We start from the raw sequence: 24583 nt of genomic DNA on the forward strand, positions 1-24583 counted from the left end.
TGCTGTAAAAACTGTATCAATGTCCTATTCAAGAGTAAAAGCTGGTCACCGTTTGTCAAGTGCTCACTTGTGCGTTAGTGTCTGTCCGTAATGAGTCCTTAAGGTCTGGGCATTCCAATCAGAGACAACAAGACAGGCATATGCGGAGAACTGAACACAGTTACTGATAAGTCAGAGACACTCCACTGGGCCAGAAGTTTATCATGGGATACGACAGGATTACAAAAGAAAAAAAATGAAATCAATAGTTATTTAACACAAGGTGAAGGCAATGTGAATATACTTTACACTACCAAACTGTATACTTAAAAATGGTTAGGATGGTAAACTTTTTATATATATAGTATAACATAATTAAAAATTTTTAAAGGTGAAGAAAAACATTTAAAAATAGATCAAGCAAGAATAAACAGTCCCAGGGATTCCTTGGTGGTCCAGCAGTTAGGACTTGGTATTTTCACTGCCAGGACCTGGGTTCAATCCCTGGCTGGGGAACTAAGATCCTGCAAGCCGCACAGTGTGACTGAAAAAAAAAAAAGAAGAAGAATGAACAGTCCAGTTTTCAAAACCCTAGAAATTCTCAGCCATAGGCTAGTAAGGTATGGTGTTCTGGGGGCTAGAAGACGGGAAGAACAAGGCAGAGAAGCAAGACTAGTTCACCTGACACCCAATTAGAACTTGAAGTCACTTGAAAGGAAGTGGGGGAAAGCCACTGAAACCAAGGAGGTGTGTTTGCTTGTTTCTGCAGAGAAAGGTCAAGGCAACAGTGGATTATCTCCTGAGTGGTGATACACAGTAATGTTTTCACAGTGCACAAACTAACAGACCATGGGTTTAAAAGTTCATAGTTTGCAAAGCGTTTAAAATATTTCTACTGCCATGACATAATACAAGTCCCCCCAAATACACCCTGAATGAAGCAGCCTGAAGAGTTAGAATCATACTCGGATGGAAGGGGGAGAGCTGGTGAGTAAACATCAGTAGTGTCGGGAAACAGGCTAAATACCTTCTTTATGGGCTATAGGCATGCATGCAGTTATTGCCCATGCAGAATGAATTTCAGAATCGCTACTGATTCACAAGCCTTACAGGAGATAGTGTTGTGACTTTAAACCCACCCCTAGCATGTGGAGGATCTGACATACTTTGTACACACTCAAATACTTTAAAGAACTGTACGTTCCTAAGAACTTTCCAAATGCTACTCCAATGGTACTCCATATTATGGATGAAGAAAATAAAGACCCTGATGATGACAATAAGTTGACATTAACTGAACAGTGTGCCCATGGACTAGTTCCATTCATCTTAACCAGCCTGTGAGGTAGAGCTAGCATTCTCCTGGATTTACAAATAAAGAACCCGACCCTCATAGAGATTTAGTAATATAAGCAAGGCTACAGAGCTAGAAAGGGGCAGAGCAAGGATTCAGACTTGGGCAGTGGGACTCTGGGCTATCATCCATGGAGAACAAAGCAGTTAAGAGATTAAAGCAACATGGGCTTAAACACAGCCATCTGGATATAGTTTCTAGGCAGGACTCCCCTGTCCCCCAGGTCAGATTTCTTATCTGGATGCTCCTAGAATTTAAGGACCTGCACCCTGGAACCTGGTGGCCTGGGTTCAGTTCCAAGCTCTGCAACTCCTGGCTGTGTAACACTCGGTAAGTACAAATCTTCAGTTGCCTCATCTTCAAATATGGATACTAACAGCACCTACTATAGCTCACGGAATTATTGTAAGGGTTAGTGTGGTTGATATTGGTTAAGCTCTTAGTGCCAAGAACATACTGAGTGCTTAATAGGTGTCAGTTACTATGATCTTTTCCTCGCTTAAGATGAAAAGGATGAGAACATAACCATAATTCAGAAGGATTTTTTCTTAAAGCTTATGTAACAGTGTTCAAGAGCCTCTAAAGTTTTTCAGATTATGTGTCTGTGGCATTTTAGAAAGAAAACTGAAAGCTAAGGAAAACAGTAAAGTAAAAATCTTAATAGGCTAAGTTAAAAGTAGAAACTGTCAACATAATTCAATAGATTTTCCTCTTGTGGCAACTGCAAAAGACGAAGTGAGGATTCCCATCATGATCCAAAAGCAATTATAGCTTCCAGTCACCAGGCATCAATGAGACAGAAACACCTGATCACTGCAGTTTCCAATACTCACACTAGAGTTGGCGAAAATCGAATTTGAATTGGCTGCAGAATATCCTGCGTTAGTCAAGTCCTCATTGCTCTGCAAAGGTACAAATTCAAAAAAATGATCACTCAGACTGTAAAAGCAGTAGCAAAACGTACGACTGTGACAGCCTGCGTGTTACTCACCGATTTATTACTAGGTCCATGCAGAAAATAGTTCAGTGCTTGTGGGTCTCTAGAAAACAACAACCAGAGACAACAGCAAGTGAATGCATTACTTATGTGAAGGGTCATTTTTACTAGGGTAAAAAGAAAAGAACATATTAGCTCAAGTAAAATCCTCTCCTTGCTTTAAAACTATTAGTAGTTTCATCTGCTTTGTTTTGCTGCCATTCCATTTCCTACTAGCACTCATTTCGGCCTCCTAGGATTTCTTAGAAAATAAATGTGACAAAGGATTACCTAATGATGACTCCTACGTTAAGCCATGTCACTCTGTCTTCCTACTATACCTATATATACCTATAGGTAGGCATATTATACTTACCTACTCTACCTATATATATCTACTATACCTATGATGATTATTTAATTTTTATTTAAAAAATCCACTTGGTTTCAATGTGCTTATTAGGTTGTGTCAGTACAGCAGACCTCACACACTCAGTTCACCCCAATCCCGGAATGAGCGTCTTACCCAATAAGATCAAGGAGACACGAGTCGTCATCATCATCCATGACAACTATAAAGAAAAGGAATAAGAAAGCACTGTTTCAGCAGAGCAGATTAAAGCCACCAGCATCAACGCAACACAAAAATATACCTTATACTTTCCTAGATAAATAACTGTAATTCATGTGCATTTCCTGCTAATTGCTTATTATGAATGTGATTTTTAAAATTTTTGTGGTCATTCAAGAGATCAAATATTCAATTTAAATTGTTTTTATTGAACACAAATCCTGAACTTACAAGTCAAAAAGGAATCCAGACAAATCTAAGGGGGTTGGCAGCAAACTTTCACATGCAATTCCCCACAAGGGGAATAAACCAGCAACAGTAACTTCCTCAAAAAGTACAGTGAACAAGAGGAGCAATCACAGTTCTGTTTTTAAAAAAATCCCGTGCATACAGAGGTCTTTGAATTTTGTGACTACGTTTCCAAACCTGGTGAGCAATCTGGATTTCTAGCCATACTTTAGCTATCCTTAGGAAAACAGAAAAGTCAATTCTCCCTACTTTTTGAGACAGAAGAGGCACCGTTGCCCTAGGCAGTACTGTGACAGGCTTTGCACTGAAGGTCCCAAGTTCCTCCCTCCACAGCAGCAATGCCAACTGTTCAGTTGTAAACAGTGTACATCCTAACACTACAATCTTTAAAGTAGAAACTCTCAACTCCCAGTTCACCGCAGCTCTAAGCCCAAAGCTCCCTCTCTCCCCAGCCATCGACAGCATCCAGCTCAGCCAGCACAATCGCTGTGTTCTGGCTGAAACAATAACAACTGTACAAATTCCAAGAGTGGTTCTCCCCCTTTCTTTCTCCTCCCTCCCCCGAGATCCGGGAAACTTACACTAGTGATCCGACACCTGGCAACATTGCTTCGCACCCATTTCGAGCCATGCGTGGAATAATTTACATCATGGAATGCCAAGGCCAAGAGTTCTGGAGCCGTTGGAAAGGGCAGTTGTGAACGGCAGTTGGACGGAGGAATGAAATCCTGAAGAGATGCCCAGAAGAAGGACACGCCCGAAGAAGGCAGAGTTTCTACTAAGGTTTTTTTTTTTCTTGGTTAAAACTGCCATCTCCTCTCCACTTCCCCCCAACTTCCCATCCTATTGGTCACAAGGCCAAACAAATATAAAAATTACTCCTGCCACATGAAGGGAAACTTGCTTTCCTCAGGAAGGGTCTGGAAGGGGTAAGTATCCCCCCATGTGGGACCTCCCCATTGGTGGGTGACAGGGTTCAGCTGCTGTGGATTATCCCTCTGGATCATTGGTGGAGAGGAGAGCTGATGGGAGACAGGAGGAGGTCAGTGTGGACAGCTTATCCAATGCTAACAGCCATGGCCACAACTATGGGAGGAGCTCGGGCCAAGTGAAATCTCTGTCTAGGGCTCAGACGTTGAGTTACCCAGGGGCATTCTAGGATGACTTTACTAACATGGCTTTTGAGGGGTGAAAAGGGACAGGAAGGAGAAACTGGAAAACTATCATCAAGTAGATATGGTAGAAATTTGTGTGAAGGTCTGCCCTTAAATCCTGACATTTAGCATGCAGAACCACATTAGCTGTTGCTCATTACTGTTCCCTGGGCTGGTCTCCCAGACATCCCAATCACAGGGACTACATTAGCTAATTATGATGTATAATTAAGCCTATAAAATGCATATTATTTCTTTACTTAAATATGACTATTTAATTGGAGCTCCACTGTACCCTCTGTAAATTCATTTTTTAAGTGTCTGTTTAGTATGTGAAAAACAGCTTGCATCAGGGCAGAACCCTTTCACGTCTCTCCCTGGTTCCCTTTACACCTGTATCAGCTCCTCCAGCGCACGAGATGCCCCAGGGTTAATGCACACACACCGAGATAGGAAGGCAGCACCAGTCGCTCCTCCCAAATGTCACTGCCACCAAGACTTTCAAGCACAGAGAGCATCTGCTACCCCACAGTTCAGTGATAAGCTACTCCCTGAGTAGACTCAATACAAGCGCAATTGTACAAGAGGGATGAAATTACAAGCCACTGCACATCCTCCCCTACCAAACCAAGTGGGCTGCCCAGACACTTGATAGAACACTCATTGGGGACATCCACCCTACTCAGGGCATCAGTCCTGCCAGACAGACCTTCTCCTCCAGCGCCCCTTGGGTAGAATTCCACAAGCCTTTATAGTCAGGGGTACTGTGAGAATTCTACTTTTTAAAGGGCCACACTCTTTTTGACTAAACAGTTTCAGATTAGAAGAGATGACTCTTCCCTCTACACACCCAGCTCTACATGGTGCCCAAACACAGTCACACGCAGCCCAAGCCAGTATTTCTTTCCCCAGGAGGACAGATGGCCCCATCAGAGTACATCTACCAGAGTGAATGTGTAGAAATTGACTAGGATTCGAAAGCGGAAAGTCAATCTGAGGATAGAAACTAATAACTCCAAAGTGAAGAGCTGAGTTTTTCGTGGAAAGATTCTCCCATTACTTCTGGGCTTTTGTTGAAGCCCTCATTAAAGTAATGACTCTGGATTCACAAGATGGGCCTCTGGCCGCCCCTCTTCCAAGAGGAAGTCCCTAGATCAGAGGTTACAAACTACTTCTTGGTTTCACACACTAGAGCAAGACACATCCCCTGGGTGATAGCAGTTTGCAGCAGTAGGATCTGGCAGGGAGAGAAGGGGACTGCAGTTCCTACAGGTGCCCCAAGAGATCAGAAGGCACTGCCCAGACACACCTGACCACCACGTTTTAAAAAAAAAAAATTGATTTATTTTTACTTCTTGGCCACATGTGGGATCTTGGTTCCCTGATTCAAGACTGAATTAGCGCCCCATGCATTAGAAGTGCAACGTTTTAAGCATGGGTCACCAGGGAAATCCCTGACTACCACTCCTAGAAAGTGAAAGCTAATATTTAAAATTGCTCATACTGTTCTTAATCAAGAAGACAACGTAAAACTGACATTTCAAGTCAGCGGGAGAAAACATTAGCCCTCAAGAGAAGAGAAGGTGGATCCATACCTCCTATCTTACACAAAAATAAATTCCAGATGGATCTAAGAGTTAAACGTGCCGGGGGCAGGGAAGGGAGGAGAAGAGACTTACAGTTTAAGAAAAACATATGGGAGAATTTTGTTTTTATAATCTTGGAGTAGGGAAAGGATAAGTATGTCACAAGACGCAGAAGTCTGCCAAATTTGATGACAAAAATTTTTTCAATTATGCATGATAAAAGAAAAAAAAATGAACAAAGATTTAAAAACAAACGAAAAAAGTGGGGAAAACACGTTCGGTTCATATCACAAGCAGCTTTTCTCCCTAATATATAAAGAGCTCATATTTTTAAAAAGGTCAGCTACCCTGCAGAAAACCAAAGGGTATGAAAAATCAGTCCATAAAAAAGGAAAGACAAGTAGCCCCTAAATGTGTAAAAGTAATCACCCTCACTTAGAGAAATGCAAATGAAAATTACAATGAGATAAGATTATTTGTCAGATTGGCAAAGATAAAGTTTGATTAAGGACTATGCTAGTCAGGAAATGGGAAGCAGAGACTTTCACACTTTGGTAGTGAGAGCGTTACTCTTGCCTGGAGAATCCCAGGGATGGGGGAGCCTGGTAGGCTGCTGTCTATGGGGTCGCACAGAGTCAGACACGACTGAAGTGACTTAGCAGCAGCAGCAGTGAGAGCATAAACTCTGGAGAGGGCAACTACTTTAAAAATTTTAAATGCATGAATCATGTCACCTAGCAAACATTTCCAGGTGCTTGTCCTACAGATATTCTTGCACAAGTGTGAAATGCTGTGTGTATAAGACTATCCAATGCAGGGGACTTCCCTAGTGGTCAGGGGGCTAAGTCTCCACACTTATCCACTGTAGTATGATTGGTTTTTAACAACAGACTATAAAAACCTAGAGGGGAGGAGTATGGGATTTCTTCTTAACGTGATGGAAGTGTTGTGGAATCAAACCACGGAAAACAGTACACTTTAAAGGGTGAATCTTATGGTATTGAAATTATATTTAAAGCATTAAAAAAAATGAAATGAAAGAGGTATGCACCTTTCTTGTTCCTTTGATCATATACCTTTCCAAGTCAGTTCGTATGCATCTGCCTCATTATTTTCAATGGCTGTGTAACAATCCATTGTGTGGGTGAATATAATTGATACCCAAGTGTTGGGTAAAGGGAAAATATATACATGTGCTTATAAATATCCAGACCCTGAAATAAGGCACAAATAACCAGCAATACCAGCTGCTTCTGCGAGGGAAACTGGGTGGCTGGATTTTGGGCTTTACCTGTTTGGGGCCTGGGTTTGATTCCAGGTTAGGAAACTAAGATCCAACAAGCTGAGCAGTGGCCCCCACCCCAATACAATTAATAAAACAAAGAGGATAGGGAGATCCATGAAACACAAGAACCTCAAGTCAGGCTCATTCTCGGTAAGCATACTGGACATCAAATACTTGGAAAATTTTCAAGCAGTCCAGTGCCCTCAAGAATAACCTACATCAGCTATCTCAGAAGAAATACCTTACAGACAGTTTGATATTCAAGATCACAAAAAGATTTTAAAGACTGCCAAGCCAGAGATAAAAAGGAAGATGGTAGGCTATATATATACATATATATATATTTTTTTTTTTTACATAGGAGGAAAAAAATTGGAGCTCTTATATCAAGAAATGCGTTGGTTTCAAGAACAAATTTCAGGAAAGCTAGCTAAGCAAATCAATTCTACTGATTAAAGACATTATAACCTAGGAGCAGAAGAAAACATTAAAAGTCATAACACAGGATTTCAAATAATTCACAAAATGAAATCTGGTATGTGACTGCATCACAAATGATTCTCTTCTCTCCCTTATATGCTTTTCTGTTTTCTCTTCTTCCAAAAACATTATCTAGTGAAAATGATGACTAGTAAGCTAAATCTTTAAAAGATCATCAAGAATCAATAAAACAGGTTATCTTACCAACATACAAAAAAAATTACTGACATTTGCTTTATTTGCATTGATTTGGTATAGCATCAGTATATGTCATAATTTCCCAATCATTCACAAATTTGCCTTTAAAAGGTGCTGAGCTAGCACAGGGATCAGTAGGAAACTTTATTTAAGCAGTCCTGAGATGGGAATACCAGACCACCTGACCTGCCTCTTGAGAAATCTGTATGCAGGTCAGGAAGCAACAGTTAGAACTGGACATGGAACAACAGACTGGTTCCAAATAGGAAAAGGAGTACGTCAAGGCTGTATATTGTCACCCTGCTTATTTAACTTCTATGCAGAGTACATCATGAGAAACGCTGGGCTGGAAGAAACACAAGCTGGAATCAAGATTGCCGGGAGAAATATCAATAACCTCAGATATGCAGATGACACCACCCTATGGCAGAAAGTGAAGAGGAACTAAAAAGCTTCTTGGTGAAAGTGAAAGTGGAGAGTGAAAAAGTTGGCTTAAAGCTCAACATTCAGAAAACGAAGATCATGGCATCCGGTCCCATCACTTCATAGGAAATAGATGGGGAAACAGTGGGAACTGTGTCAGACTTTATTTTTTTGGGCTCCAAAATCACTGCAGATGGTGAATGCAGCCATGAAATTAAAAGACGCTTACTCCTTGGAAGGAAAGTTATGACCAACCTAGATAGCATATTCAAAAGCAGAGACATTACTTTGCCGACTAAGGTCCGTCTAGTCAAGGCTATGGTTTTTCCAGTGGTCATGTATGGATGTGAGAGTTGGACTGTGAAGAAGGCTGAGCACTGAAGAATTGATGCTTTTGAACTGTGGTGTTGGAGAAGACTCTTGAGAGTCCCTTGGACTGCAAGGAGATCCAACCAATCCATTCTGAAGATCAGCCCTGGGATTTCTTTGGAAGGAATGATGCTAAAGCTGAAACTCCAGTACTTTGGCCACCTCATGCAGAGAGTTGACTCATTGGAAAAGAGTCAATGCTGGGAGGGATTGGGGGCAGGAGGAGAAGGGGACGACAGAGGATGAGATGGCTGGATGGCATCACAGACTCGATGGACATGAGTCTGAGTGAACTCTGGGAGAGGGTGATGGACAGGGAGGCCTGGCGTGCTGCGATTCATGGGGTTGCAAAGAGTCAGACATGACTGAGCGACTGAACTGAAACTGAACTGAGCTATGGAATGGGTAGTCTTCTCATGTGATCTCTGAAGGTATAATGAGCTGTAGTCACTTTTATTTTTTACCCATATATTTACCAATTCCAGTGCTGTTCAATCCTTTGACTGAATTCAGATTTTCATCTGGTATCCTTTCCCCCCTTCTGAAGGATTTCCTTTAATATTTTGAAGTACAGATCTGGTGATGAATTCTTTCATATGTCTTTCAATGTTTATTTTGCCTTAATTTTTGAAATGTATTTCACTGGATATATATAGTTCTGTCACTGAGCCACTAAGTCGTGTCCAGTGCTTTGCCACACCATGGACGGCAGCATTCCAGGCTGCCTGTCCATCACTATCTCCTGAAGTTTGCTCAAACTCCTGTCTATTGAGCCTGTTTTCTTTTGGTTCTTCAAAGATACTGCTACACTGTTTCTTGCTTGCCCTGTTTCTAAACAGAATTCTGTGGTTCTCACTTTTGTCCTTTTGTACAGAACAGGTCTCCCCCTTCCCACCCTCATCCCCCACCCCCGATACTTTAAAGATTTTTCTCCTTATCACTGGTTTTAAGCACTTTGATTATGATGTGCCTTGGCAATGTTTTCTTCATGTTTCTTGTGTTTGGGATTCATTAAATTTCCATAATCTGTAAGTTTGTAATCTTCCTCCAATTTAGAATAATTGCAGCCACTGTTGTTGTCGTTTGTTGTTCAGTTGCTAAGTGGTGGCAGACTCTTTGCGACCTTGTGGACTGCAGCACGCCAGGCTTCCCTGTTCTTCACTATCTCCCTGAGCTTGCTCAAACTCATGTCCATTGAGCTAGTGATGCCATCCAACCATCTCAGGCTCTGTCGCCCCCTTCTCTTCCTGCCCTCAGTTTTCCCCAGCAGCAGGGTCTTTTTCAATGAGTCAGCTCTTCCCATCAGGTGGCCAAAATATTGGAGCTTCAGCATCAGTCCTCCCAATGAATATTCAGGGTTGATTTCCTTTAGGATCGACTGATCTGATCTCCTTGCTATGCAAGGGACTCTCAAGAGTCTTCTCCAGCACCGCAGTGTGAAAGCGTCAATTCTTTAGTGTTCAACTTTCTTATGATCCAACTCTCACATCCGTACGTGACTACTGGAAAAATTATAGCTTTGACTGTGATGGACCCTTGTCGGCAAAGCGATGTCTCTGATTTTTAATAGGTTGTCTAGGTTTGTCATAGTTTTTCTTCTAAGGAGCAAGTATCTTTTAATTTCATGGCTTCAGTCACCATCCACAGTGATTTTGGAGCCCATCTATTCGCCATGAAGTGATGGGACCAGACGCCATGATCTTAGTTTTTTGAATGTTGAGTTTGAAGCCAGCTTTTTCACTCTTCTCTCTCACCTTCATCAAGAGGCTCTTTAGTTTGTCTTTGCTTTCTGTCATTAGAGTGATATCATTTGCATATTTGAGGTTGTTGATATTTCTCCCAGCAATCTTGATTCTAGCTTGTGAGTCATCCAGCCCAGCATTTCACATGATGTACTCTGCGTATGAATTAAATAAGCAGGGCGACAATACACAGCCTGGAAGTACTCTTTTCCCAATTTTGAACTAGTCTGTTGTTCTATGTCTGGTTCTAACTGCTGCTTCTTGACCTGCATACAGGTTTCTCGGGAGGCAGGTAAGCTGATCTTGAATAGTTGCAGCCATTACTTTATATTCTCTATCTCCTACCCTTCCTTCCGGGACTCCAATTACCTATGATTGTGCTGCTTTTAAGTGGCTCCACAGCTCACTGGTGCTGTTTCGAAACTTTTTAAGTGCCCTTTTATATCTCTAGTTTTCATTTAGGATAGTTTCTATTGCTGTGTCTTCAAGCACACTAATCTTCCCTTCTGCAGTGTCTAATCACTTATTAATCCTATCCAATGTATTTTTAAATTTTCAACCATTTAGTTTTCATCTCTAGTAGTTGGGTATTTTTTTTAAAAATACCTTTCTTGTCTTTAATATGTTCAATCTTTCCTCTCCCTTCTTGAAATTATGCAGAATAGTGACAACTTTTTAATATCGCTCTCTACTAATTCTATCATTTGTATCATTTCTGGGTCAGTCTCTACTGATTGATCTTTTCTCTCCTTATAATGGGTAGTGTTTTTCTCCTTTGTATGCCAAGTAATCTTTTGGATTGGATTCCAGACATTGCTAACTTTACATTATTGAGTACTGGATATTTTTCTATTTTAACTCTCTCTAGAACACAATTAGGTTGGTTGTAGGAATAGTTTGATTCTCTTGAGGTCTGATTTTAAGCTTTGTCAGTCTTTAGTCTAGGGTCAGTTTTGCCTAATACCCACCTGAGTACTTCACTTGATACTACAGAATTGTAAGGATTTTGCACTCTTACAAGTGGAAATACAAACTATTTTCTGCCCTGTGTGATCTCCAAGTGTTAATTCCTCTAATCCTTTTGGTTGGTTCTTTCCCAGGACTTGGGTAGTTTCCCCATATGCATGAACTGACTGGGTATCAGCTGAAGAGTCAAGGGAGACACTCTCCAGGGTTTTATATTTATCTCTGCAGCTCTCTTCTCTGGTGCTCTGCCCCCACGAGTTTAGCCACTTTTACATGCCAGCACCATCAGCTCAACTCAAGAAGACTACCAGGTGTCACCCGGGTTCCTTTTCCTGGTGCTGTGGCCTGGAAACTCTCCCCAGACAGGACACTGGGGAAGTTACAGGGCCCATCTTACGCCTTTTCTCTTTCTCATGAGTCACTGTCCTAGGCTGCCTGATAGTCAATGTCTAATAACCATGTTTTATCTAATTTTTAACTTTTATGAAAGAAGGTCAATCCAGTCCCTATTATTCCATCTTTGGAAGAAATTACTTTAGGAGGTAAGAACAGCTTATATGAGTTCATTAGCATGAATTGTGGGATCAGAGAATCCTAAAAGGAGGAGGGAAGGAGAAAAGGAGGACAGTAAATTGCTTTAGCCCTGCCTCCTTCTGTTTTCTACCCTGAGAAAAAGCTTAGGGAACGGGGAAACCGGCTTCTCTAATTACTACATTTAATGAAGTTGCTCGGTGGGTGAAGAGAGTAAATATTTAACCAACACTCAGTGCCCACTATGTGCCAGGTCTTGTGTTAAGGACTGGGAATGTTGAATGAGTACGACATAAAATGCAATGGTAAATATAGATACCCTTAGCATTTTTGTAGGACTGTAAAAGCAAGGCCAAAAAGTAAGTTACTGTGTTTATTTAAGCAAACAATATCCCAATAAGTGTCATGATCAACAAGTTAACACCATAAAACAGCCACTTACCCAGGGAAAGTAACTGTTTATGTCACCTAGGATATAAAGTATTCTCATCTTATTTCTTTTATTATATTGCTATTGTTATGGACTGTTAAATTTTGCAATTGTAAGGCTGTGTCAGACTTTCTGGCACAGTTCCTAACTGTAAGGAACTCACTCTCTTTTGGAAGACAGATGTAATAATTCACCGCAACGCAATGTAAGAAGTCCTAGAGCTTTTGCAGGGGGTTCCCAAGCTTCTTCAGGTGAAGTCACTGGTCGTTTTTTGTGAAATAATACACTTTGCTAGAAAAAAAATGACTATATCCTCACAGTTATACCCATATGTAATAAAAGGAAACTGTCAAACTCAGCATGATGGCTTCTGAGTTTTTCCATTGTTATTCAACCAAGAACTTCACTTATTTTGTCACCAGCTAGAGCCCACTAGCAGCAAGGAAGAAAGGTGGAAAAAACTAAAACATTATTAGGAGGAAAAGTTAGGAACCAAAGAATTCCTTGAAGTCAGAAAAGATGACCATTATTAATGTAGGCAATTATCAGTATTTCATGGTTCAACTCATGAAATGCAAAGTTTGGGAATTCCCTGGTGGTCTAGTGGTTAGGACTGTGGACTTCCAATGCAGGGAACATGGTTTGATCCCTGGTCAGGGAACTAAGATCCTGCTGTGCAGCCAAAAAAAAGAAAAGAAAGAAAGGAAAAAAAAAGACTTTGAGAGCCTTTAAGTTGCTTTACTTTTCAACTTGGAACGAGGTGAAGTAGACACAAACCTAATAAATTAAGAATCAAGCTCACTACACAACGTACCATAACATGGGGAGAAAGAGGGACTGATCTGAGGGGGTAAGGGAGAAGTCTGGCCAGGCTTTACAGGGGCTGTGGGTGGGATATTTCTTAAGAAATAATCCTGGCTGGTCTGAGTTCTCAAGTTTGAGAAACATCAACAGATTCTAAAACCAGCCAGAAATATACATGCTGAAATATTTCAGGGCTGATAAAAATTCTGCTCAACATGTTTGTTGAAGGCCTCTCAAATTTTTGAGATTTAACAGGAATCCACTGATGGAAGACCTGTGTATGCATTGTCTGACTGATGTGAAGATGGTCCTGGGGAAAACATCTCTCTTTATCATCCTTTAATGTCAACTGCCATGTGGTGCCAGGCTGGGTAGATGGGCGGGTCTAAAACAAAGGAGGACATCAAAAGAGGTTGGGGGTTGAGTTCTGAAAGTTTGGTTCAAGAGAAACCAAACTCTGAGAGTAACAGCATATGAGGACACGCTTAACCGTCTGCTCTTCTGTTGCACAGCTAGTGGTGGGAAAGATCTCTGGGTATTAAGTTATGGCTCAGGTACAGTGGAGTGAAAGTGTTAGCTGCTCAGTTGTGTCTGACTTTTTGTGACCCCATGGACTGTACCCCATCAGGTTCCTCTGTCCAGAGACTGATGCTGAAGCTAAAGCTCTAATACTTTGGCCGCTTGATGCAAAGAGCTGACTCATTGGAAAAGATCCTGGTGCTGGGGAAGACTGAAGGTGGGAAGAGAAGGGGGCACCAGAGGATGAGATGGTTGGATGGCATCACTGATTCAACGGACATGAGTTTGAACACACTCTGGGAGATGGTGAAGGACAGGAAAGCCTGGCGTGCTACAATCCATAGGGTTGCAAAGAGCTGGACATGACTTAGCAACTGAACAACAACAATAAGTACAGCGGACCAAAAGACTCACCTCAAATCTAAATGTTACTAACAGATTTATATATAAGACAATATTACAGTGCTACCCTCACTGATGGTGATGGAATTCCAGCTGAGCTATTTCAAATCCTGAAAGATGATGCTGTTAAAGTGTTGCACTCAATATATCAGCAACTTTGGAAAACTCAGCAGTGGCCACAGGACTGGAAAAGGTCAGTTTTCATTCCAATCACAAAGAAAGGCAATGCCAAAGAATGTTCAAACTACCACATAATTGCACTCATCTCACACGCTAGCAAAGTAATGCTCAAAATTCTCCAAGCTAGGCTTCAACAGTATGTGAACTGAGAATTATGTTCAAGCTGGATTTAGAAAAGGCAGAGGAACCAGAGATCAAATTGCCATCATCCACTGGATTATAGAAAAAGCAAGATAATTCCAGAAAAACATATGCTTCATTGACTATACATAAACCCTCTGACTGTGTGGATCACAACAAACTGTGGAAAATTCTTAAAGAGATGGGAATACCAAATCATCTTACCTGCCTCCTGAGAAATCTGTACACAGGTCAAGAAGCAACAGTTAGAACTGGACATGGAACAATGAACTGGTCCCACATTGGGAAAGGAGTCCGTCAAGGCTGTATACTGTCATCCTGCTTATTTAAATTATATGCAGAGTACATCACGCGAAATGCCAGGCTGGATGAAGCACAAGCTGGAATCAAGATTACCAGGAGAAATATCAATAACCTCAGATATGCAGATGACACCACCCTTATGGCAGAAAGCGAAGAAGAACTAATGGGCCTCTTGATGAAAGTGAAAGAAGAGAGTGAAAAAGGTGGCTTAAAACTCAACATTCGAAAAACTAAGATCATGGCATCTGGTCCCATCACTTCATGGCAAATAGATGGGGAAACAATGGAAACAGTGACAGACTTTCTTTTCTCGGGCTCCAAAATCACTGTAGATGGTGACTACAGCCATGAAATTAAAAGATGCTTGCTCCTTGGAACAAAAGCTATGATAAACCTAGTGAAAGTCGCTATCATCGACTCTTTGCGACCCTATGGACTATACAGTCCATGGAGTTCTCCAGGCCGGAATACTGGAGTGGGTAGCTTTTCCCTTCTCCAGGGAATCTTCCCAACCCAAGGACTGAACCCAGGTCTCCCGTATTACAGGTGGATTCTTTACCAGCTGACCCATAAGAGAAGCCCAACAATACTGGAGTGGGTAGCCTATTCTTTCTTCAGAGGATCTTCTCAACCCAGGAAATTGAACCAGGGTCTTCTGCATTGCAGGTGGATTCTTTATCAACTAAGCTATCAGGGAAGCCCTGACAAACCTAGACAGCATATTAAAAAGCAGCGATATTCCTTTGCTGACAAAGATCCACCTAGTCAAAGCTATGGTTTTTCCAGTAGTCATGTATGGATATGAGAGGAGGACCATAAAGAAGGCTGAGCGTCGAAGAACTGATGCTTTTGAACTGTGGTGTTGGAGAGGACTCTCGAGAGTCCCTTGGATTGCAAGAAGATCAAACCAGTCAATCCTAAAGGAAATCAGTCCTGAATATTAATTGGAAGGACTAATGCTGAAGCTGAAGCTCCAATACTTTAGCTACCTTATGCAAAGAACTGACTCATTGGAAAAGACAATGATGCTGGGAAAGATTGAAGGCAGGAGGAGAAGGGGGTGCCAGAGGATGAGATGGGTGGATGCCATTACCAACTTGATGGACATGAGTTTGAGCAGGCTCCAGGAGTTGGTGATGGACAGGGAGGCCTGGCATGCTGCAGTCCATGGGATCGCAAAGAGTCAGACACAACTGAGCGACTGAACTGAACTGTACCCTCAAAATCAGGAATCTTGTCATATTCATCTTCACATCCCCAGCAAATAGCACATAAACAGATATAATAAATACTGAATAAATATTTGGGGTTTAAATGTAGGGCAGCTGCGATCTGTGTAAAGATTGTGTTCCCAAAGGTGTTGTCTTGAAAATTCACATAATTCTAGTTTAATCCTCACAAATGTAAAATTTCCCAAGGTCCACCAGCATTGAAAATTTGCAATTACTAGTGACATGTTAAATATATTACATCCCAATAAAATTTGTAGGTGTAATAATGACATTTGGGTCACATTTTTAAAAAGAACTCATACCTTTAAGAGAGCTCACACTGAAATAGGCATGAATGAACTAACTTTTAAGATGTCTGGTATTTGCTTCACAAAACATGGACTGGAGTCAGTTATCAAAAACATGGAATCCTGTCTCCCCTGCCCACTCCAGAGATTATGGTCCACCAGGAATCTAGGGTTTTAGGGGGCTTTCTCCCTGGGCCCCTGAGGTTGGTCCCTCTTTTTCCCTGTCACAGCACATACTTGGGCATATTTCAGGCAAACTGGGGAAATCTGGCCCCCCAGCAGGCAGTCCAGTTCAGTTGCTCAGTCGTGTCCAACTCTTTGCGACCCCATGGACTGCAGCATGCCAAGCCTCCCTGTCCATCACCAACTCCTGGAGTTTACTCACACTCATGTCCATCGAGTCGTTGATGCCATCCAACCATCTCATCCTCCATTGTTCCCTTCTCCTCCTGCCTTCAGTTTTTCCCAGCATCAGGGTCTTTTCCAATGAGTCAGTTCTTCGCATCAGGTGGCTAAAGTATTGGAGTTTCAGCTTCAGCCTCAGTCCTTCCAATTAATATTCAGGACTGATTTCCTTTAGCATGGACTGGCTGGATCCCCGTGCAGTCCAAGGGACTCTCAAGAGTCTTCTCCAACACCACAGTTCAAAAGCATCAGTTCTTTGGCGCTCAGTTTTCTTTATAGTCCAAATCTCGCATCCATACATGACCACTGGAAAAACCATAGCCTTGACTAGATGGACCTTTGTGGACAAAGTAATGTCTCTGCTTTTTAATATTCCAAGTTTTCTTCCAAGGAGCAAGTGTCTTCTAATTTCATGACTGCAGTCACCATCTGCAGTGATTTTGGAACCCCCCAAAATAAAGTCTGTTACTGTTTCCATTGTTTCCCCATCTGTTTGCCATGAAGTGATGGGACCAGATGCCATGATCTTAGTTTTCTGCATGTTGAGTTTTAAGCCAACTTTTTCACTCGTCTCTTTCACTTTCATCAAGAGGCTCTTCCTTTCTGCACCAGGCAGGGGAGACCTTCAAACAAAGACCTCTGGTCAGCTCAGAGACCCACACTGAGGCTACCAACCCTCCAGACTCAGGTGAAGGGTTGCTTCTTGGTGATCTGGCTGAAGGAAATGCTGTGGGTGAAATTTCATTTGAGGGTACATCACTCTCGACCACCCTCATACCTGTCCCTTTCTACTCCTCCCTCTCAAATAATTTCTCTCTCCCTTCCCCTCTTCACTGTATTGACTTATATTTGCATTAGGACGTCAGCTCCACCAGGGCAGAGGTTTGTCTGATCACTCATGAACCTCAGACCAGCGCCTGGCACATGTCAGGAGCTCAATGAACATCCTTAGCTTTATTGAGATATAACTGATAAATAAGACCATGTAAGTTTAAGGTGTACAGTCTGATGATCTGACATAGTCTATTAATACGAAATGATTACTACACACACATCCATCACCTCATATAGTTATTTATTTTTTGGTATAGTGAGTACATTTAAAGTCTACTCTCTCAAGAAATTGCAGGTCTAAAATATTTTAGTAACTATAGTCACCATGTTATACATTAGATCCCCAGAACTTATTCATCTTTAACTGAAAGTTTACTCTTTGACCAACATCCCATTTCCACCCCTCACCCCAGTCCCTGGCAACCACCAATCTACTCTGTTTCTACAAGTTTAAGATTCTACCTATAAATGAGATATCTTTGTCTGACTTATTTCACTTCGTTTATGTTTCATCCATTTTGTTACAAAATGGCAGGATTTCCTTCTTTTTGTGGTTGAATAACACTCCATTGTGTGTGTGTGTCTGTATACATCCAACTATCCATATGTTTATGTTTACATGTAACAATCTCTTTATCCATCCATCCACCAGCAGACCCTTGGGATGTTTCCATATCTTGGCTACTGTGAATAATGCTGCAATGAAAATGAGGGTGTAGATATCTCTTAAGATAGTGATTTCATTTCCATCAAAATATACATCTAGAAGTGGAGCTGCTGGATCCTATGGTGGCTCTATTTTTAATTTTTTTAGGACCTTCCATACTGTTTTCCACAGTGGCTGCACCAGCGTACATTCGTACCAACAGTGCATGAGGGTTGCTTCTGTCTTTATCCACGCCAACACTTGTCATTACTTGTCTGATAGCAACCATTCTAACAGGTGTGGGATGGTATCTTGTTGTGATCAATGAACAGTTTTTGAATTGAACTTATCACCCTTTCCAGTATGTCGGCCACATAATGGAAAACCCTGCAACAGGATCAGACACACCAGTTTTCCAAGAAAGCATGCTTATTTTGGACACCAGGTTATTCCTATGAGAGAGCAATCTAAAGTGGAAAACAAAGAGTTATGTTTAAATCTAGAATCTACAGTGGGGCGAAGTTACGTCCCACTATTCCCCTGCACTCTATTTCTGGTCAAACTGCCACTCTTCTAGCCCCCGAATACAATGCACACTTTCCCAGCATCTGCCCTTGTCCAGGTGACAATTTTCTCACCTGAAATGTTCTTCCTCTTCTGCATCTACTGAAATTCCACCCATTATTCAAAACCTAGTTTGACTCTACCTTTGTGAGTCTCTCTCTGACAACCTTAGGTTGTCTCTTGGGTCTTCTCAGAATTCTATATTTATTTTTGGCTGTACTGGGGCTTTGTTGATTTGTGCGAGGGCTTTCTCTAGCTGCAGTGAGCAGGGTCTACCCTTCGTTGCAGCGCATGGGCGTCTCATTGCGGTGGCCTCTCTCGCCGCAGAGCACGGGCTCTAGGCGTGCAGGCTTCAGTAGTGGCAGCACATGGGCTCAGCAGCTGTGGCCCACGGGCTTAGTTGCTCCTCACCATGTGGAATCTTCCTGGACCAGGGATTGAATCCACGTCTCCTGCATTGGCAGGCAGATTCTTATCCACTGAGCCACCAGGGAAGTCCTTTTAACCGGAATTTTAAAAGCAACAACCATGTCTTTTCACATTGATCAGACACTGTTCTGGGTGATTAACTTCTTTATGCCTATGAAAGAAGACTTTATACCCAACTAAAAGCAGGAGCCAAATGTAAACAAAAGAAGTATAAAATGCTATAAGAGTACAGTGAATTCTCCCATCCTAAAGGCAAGCAACTTTTAGACTGCACGGTTTTATCAGTGAACTGAAAGCCCTGGCTCTGGCCTCCTTGCTTCTTTGCCATCTTGACCATTTAATGTCCCCTACATTTAACATGTTACTTTTTCAAATTCTTTGGCTTTGCACTTTTCTCTTTACTTAGAAGATAAAAGACCTTTCTGCCAATCTCCAAGTGGTCAACTGACAATATCTCCTTATCTTTTAAGGTTTTGAGTAAAATGATTTTGCCTTTCTTTTTCTTAATATACATTTATTTATTTATGACTGTATGGAGTCTTCGTTGCTGTGCGGGCTTCTCTCTAGTTCAGCAAGTGAGGAGCACTCTCTAGTTGCCTGCATGGGGCTTCTCGTTGTGGAGCAAAGGCTCTAGGGCACGCAGGTTCAGTAGCTGTGGTGCATGGGCTTAGCTGCTCTGAGACATGTGGGGTCTTCCTGGACCACAGATTGAACCTGTGTCTCCTGCATTAGTAAGCAATTTCTTTACCACTGAGCCATCAGGGAAGCCCATGCCTTTCTTAGAAAAAAAAAAAAAATTTACTGAAGCAAAACTCCTTATTTATTTGTATCCCTACAGCACACTTGACATTTTACTAGATCTGACATGTGTATCACAAAACCTTGCTTTTCTGATTCCTTTATTAGCTCACAAGTTCCATGAAAGCCCGGTCAATTCTTTCCATCTTCATGTCACCAGAGTTTAGTGCAATACCTGATACAAATGTGCCCATAAACATGTTGTTAGTTGAATTACTTAAAATTTTAGTCTTCAGTTTTTCAGGGGTGATATCAGTTCCTTATCATTTGGTTTCCAAGAACATGCAGCTAGGCTACACAGGAGCACTTCAGCACAACCACAAAGCACAGGATTTGAATGCAGGGTTGATCATTCAGGATGCCCTGGCTTATGCTGGGCCCTGATCTATCGAGCCAGGTATTCCTGCTGGGGAGAAAAAGCCTTGCAAGGTTGACTGATTTCCCCATCTCTGCTTCAGATCAGATGGTTCAACTCTCTGACACATAAGGAAATGTCATTTTTTAAGATCCATATGATAAAAAAAATTGTGTATCCTTCCATGATAACCCTGTTAATATTTAATGTGTGTATGTGTAAGTCAGTTAAGTCGTGTCCAGCTCTTTGTGACCCCATGGACTGTGGCCTACCAGGCTCCTCTGTCAACGGGATTCTCCAGGCAAGAACATAGGAGTGGGTTGCTGTGCCCTCCTCCAGGGGATCTTTCTGACCCAGGGATCGAACCTGTGCCTCTTTAAGCCTCCTGCACAGGCAGGCAGGTTCTTTATCACTAGCGCCACCTACAAAGCTCATGATATTTAATAAACCTCCTTTAAACAGGGATTTATGCACTGAACACGAACATAAAATAATTCTGAGAGTCCCCAAATTTTGAGCAGTTAATTTATTATATTAATAATAGCTGTGTTCATTAAAAGACTCAGAAGTAAAAGATGAAGAGCCTCTGGCATAGCCATGTATGGTTTTTGAGGGCATCAACACTAGATTTTACAGGGAAAAAAAAAAATCCCAACTCTACAATATAGGAAAAACAGATGCTCTGCCAAAAATGTTTTCGTAATGTCTTTACTGTGTTTTATAATTGACAAGATTTTAATGACGACGGAAAACAATACACAGGAAGTGACTGAGAAATGACCAAGAAATGCTTCTGTCCTAATTGCTGCTAAATGCAAATAAGTAAAGTTAAGTTGAAACTATCCTTGTGATAATTCACAATGTATCACTACATAGAATAATAAGTACTAAAAAAAATGAGTCAGTTCTCTTCAGCTATACTACTACATTTCAATCAAAGAACTCTATTATACTTCCAAACAAAAGGTGAATTTGTTTTAATCACTGATTGCCGTATTTATTACTTTCTTCCACTAAAAATAATCAGTCATTCAGAGAATTGGCTCCAGTGAGAATCTGACTTAGCAAAAGGAAGTAATGCCAACCGTGAAATAAACACTCATGAAGACAAACCTGGTTACGCATCAACCAAAAACGCATTAGCCAAAATTTTAGGAACAGGAATTAAAAACAAGAAAGCCAAAAATAAGTCTTACTTGCATCCTCTCCATAAAAACAAACTACCTGGATATTAAACACAAACTGCCCTTGACACTTTTTAAATTTCTAGTTTCATTCAGAAAAATATATTTTATTAAGTGGAGATTTACTGAGTCATTTGTGTTTTTTCTAATAGAAAAGGATTTCTTTTAGAGAACATTTCTTTTAAATGAAGTAAAAGAAAAATCCAATGCAATTTTTTTAATTTTGAAAAACAGTGGATATGACTGCATGATACCAGTCATAAATACAGAGAAAGGACTGCCATCTGCATTTCCATCCCACAGTCACAAAATTCACTAGAGTACAATATGATAATAAGCTATTTAAAAAATCAAAGTCTTGTGTGACTCTTTGTGACCCATGGACTGGAGCCCACCAGGCTCCTCTGTCTACGGGAATTCTCCAGGCAAGAATACTGAAGTGGGTTGCCATTTCCTTCTCCAGGGGATTTTCCCAACCTAGGGACTGAACCCAGGTCTCCCGCATTGCAGGCAGATGCTTTACGATCTGAGCCACCAGGGAAGCCAGCTCTTTGTATTTCCTCAAATATAATAGGACACCATTGCTCTGTGTTAGCATAGTTTGTACATGTTATTGTCTCTATAGAACTGCTTTTTAAAATACTTTGAAATGGCAGTAATTATAAACAAAACTATTTTTCTTTTATTGAGCTTTAGTATTAGCAACCCAGTTAAAGTTATTACGCAAACTCCTGACTCTTACTGCTGTCGGTCAATGAGTAACATTAAAAATATTTTGGTTTTATGGTATGTTCCAAGAAAAACAAGCTCTATAAAAACAACTAATAATATTAACAAACAAAATTCCATTTTACAAAGTCAACAACGTTACCAAGGAAGACATGCTGAAGATTCCCTTTTATAAAAGCAGGCTCAAAAGGAAGATGTACACATGAAGTCCACTTTTTAAGGAGAAGAAAATATAAGGAACTTTTTAAACCTTAAAAACCATTTCAAATAGAATATCAGCAAATATACATGTGGTATATTATGCCAATAAAGATCTCCCGGTTTCTACAAAGTCTGTAAAGAAGTTGAATTAATCTCACTCTGCTAAACTCCATTTAAGAAACAAACTTCCCTCTAGTGTGAATTTTTTTACAAACTTTAAGAAATGCCATGGACCTGGAATTTAAATTGCCAGTTGTTTCAACCAAAATACCAGAAGATACAAAGTTTCAGTTAAGGAAGATGAAAAAGTTCTGGGAAAAATAGTAGTGATAAATACACAACAATGTGAATGTACGTAATGTCACAGAACTGTACTTCAAATGGCTAAAATGGTAGGTTTTGTGTCACGTATATTTTACCACACACACAAAAATCATCTATGAATATTCCTACTTTAAAAAATACCCAAAAGGGTTTGCTGGAAAATAACTAGTTGTACATCTATGATTAAAAATCTTCCTATTTCTGGAAAAGTATCCTCTCCCTCAAGCTGGCAGCATCAGGACAGATGCTCAATGAGGGGAAATGAGGGACCCATGATTCATCAGTTAAAATTAACCCCAACAATCAGTGGGGTGGAAGAAGCTGAGGCAGATCACCCCACAACTACCGATGGGCACAGATGTATTAATAGAAAGAAATCATCACACGAAGGAAGGAGGGTTCTTAACCCTGGGTGTGCCTTTTGGCTGTCTGGTGAAACCTATGGATCCCTCCTCAGAGTAATATTTCAAAATGCATAATATATGGAAGATTTTTTGAAATAGGGTTATAAAAATATTGTAAGAGAGTTGTATACAAGGTTTTTCACCGATGTATTAATATACTAGATGAAGTGGTGAGTCTCCTGGAAGAGGGCATGGCAACCCGCTCCAGTATTCTTGCCTGGGAAATCCCATGGGCGGAGGAGATTGCTGGGCTAGAATCCACAGGGTCACAAAGAGCCAGACATGACTTAAGCGACTTAATGCACACACATACACGGTGGTGAGTCTAGTAACTACCATCATTTAGGAGAGAGTAATCTTTCAAGATATCGGCAAATGTAATATGATAGATAATATTTCTACAAGTAATATTTCCAGGCACTGTTAATATCAACAATACTGTGGCTAGTGGCCTTTTACTTATAGATTTAGGAAATAATAGATTTCAACTGGAGTCTAGTGAAAATAACATGCAATTTATTTTTTTTTTCCTTTAAAAGATCTAACTGGCTTTATTGAATGATTCATGAATCATGCAACATCCCCTCCATTGAGCAGGGCTACAGAAAGGGAAGATTTTTAAAGGCAAGACAAGAAAGTCATAAACAAAAAGGATTACTTCAGGCTTAGGTAACCCATCTATCGGGGACAGAAGAGGTCTGTGTGGCAGATTACCTCATCTTCCTTTGGGGGATGGAGAGGACCCATGTGACCAGTTAAAATGTGACTTTTTTCATATCCAAATTCATGGGCCTCCCTCTTCCCAGTTCTACCCAGAGATCCTTTAGGGGTCACTCCATGGAGCCCTTGCCCTGCTAGGGTCCAACACAGTTTGTTCAACATGTGAAACAAATAAACTCAATCCAGTAACAAACACAATGGGATTCTGAACATCTGAATATAATTCACAAGATATTTTTAGACTTGCTAAGCACACAATGGCCATTTCTACACACTGTACTTTTTTGCAATACAAAGATGCTGAAGGTGCTGCCAGATACACAGGATAGTAGCAGCAAGCTGCCAATTTCCACAATGCAGAAAGGACACTCTTCACCATCACCAAAGTTATCAAAGAATTCTCTGAGGGAGGAAGGTCAAGTAACCTAGTTTTCTGCAAGCTTAGTAGAGAGCAACAGAAATGCATTTTACAATTTAAAAAGCCTGACACTGCAGTGGAAAAGACCATCAACATTCTCAGCCTTGGACCAGAGTGAGTTACAAGTTCCATCTGATAAACTTGCAACAAGTTGTTTTTTTTTTTCTTTCTGGAAAGCTTAGTCAAAATTTGTACTTCATTCTCCCAAATGTTCAATGCAGGAAATAGTCACATAATCATTAACTTTTCCAGTTTTTACATGAATGTTTGGAACTGAACACATATCTAAATTAACACCTTTGTCTATACTCACTTCTGGGCTATCCCACTATAGATTATTGAACCTTCATATAAGAGAGTCAAGTAATTTAGAAACAGCCTCTGGAGATCTAAGAATGAAAATACATTTCT

At 40.9% G+C, this 24583-nt stretch overlaps 1 protein-coding gene across 6 annotated transcripts in view; it reads right to left on the reverse strand.

Annotated features, from left to right (window-relative positions):
* GLTSCR1L (GLTSCR1 like) overlaps positions 1–24583 on the reverse strand; it is a 77467-nt gene that overhangs the window by 31504 nt on the left and 21380 nt on the right. For 3 of the 6 annotated variants that reach the window (XM_018039006.1, XM_018039008.1, XM_018039004.1), the window contains exons 2-4: positions 2836–2881; positions 2325–2373; positions 2167–2235 (exon numbers count right to left, since the gene is read on the reverse strand). In XM_018039006.1, the coding sequence (XP_017894495.1) occupies positions 2167–2235; positions 2325–2373; positions 2836–2876 (159 nt within the window). In that variant the 5' untranslated portion in view covers positions 2877–2881. Of the gene's footprint in view, positions 1–2166; positions 2236–2324; positions 2785–2835; positions 2882–3710; positions 5596–14543; positions 14565–24583 lie in introns of those variants that run through there. The other 3 variants (XM_018039007.1, XM_005696316.3, XM_018039005.1) reach the window with 3 other exon arrangements.

This window comes from Capra hircus, chromosome 23 (assembly GCF_001704415.2).
Source record: "Capra hircus breed San Clemente chromosome 23, ASM170441v1, whole genome shotgun sequence".
NCBI classification, from domain to species: Eukaryota; Metazoa; Chordata; class Mammalia; order Artiodactyla; family Bovidae; genus Capra; species Capra hircus.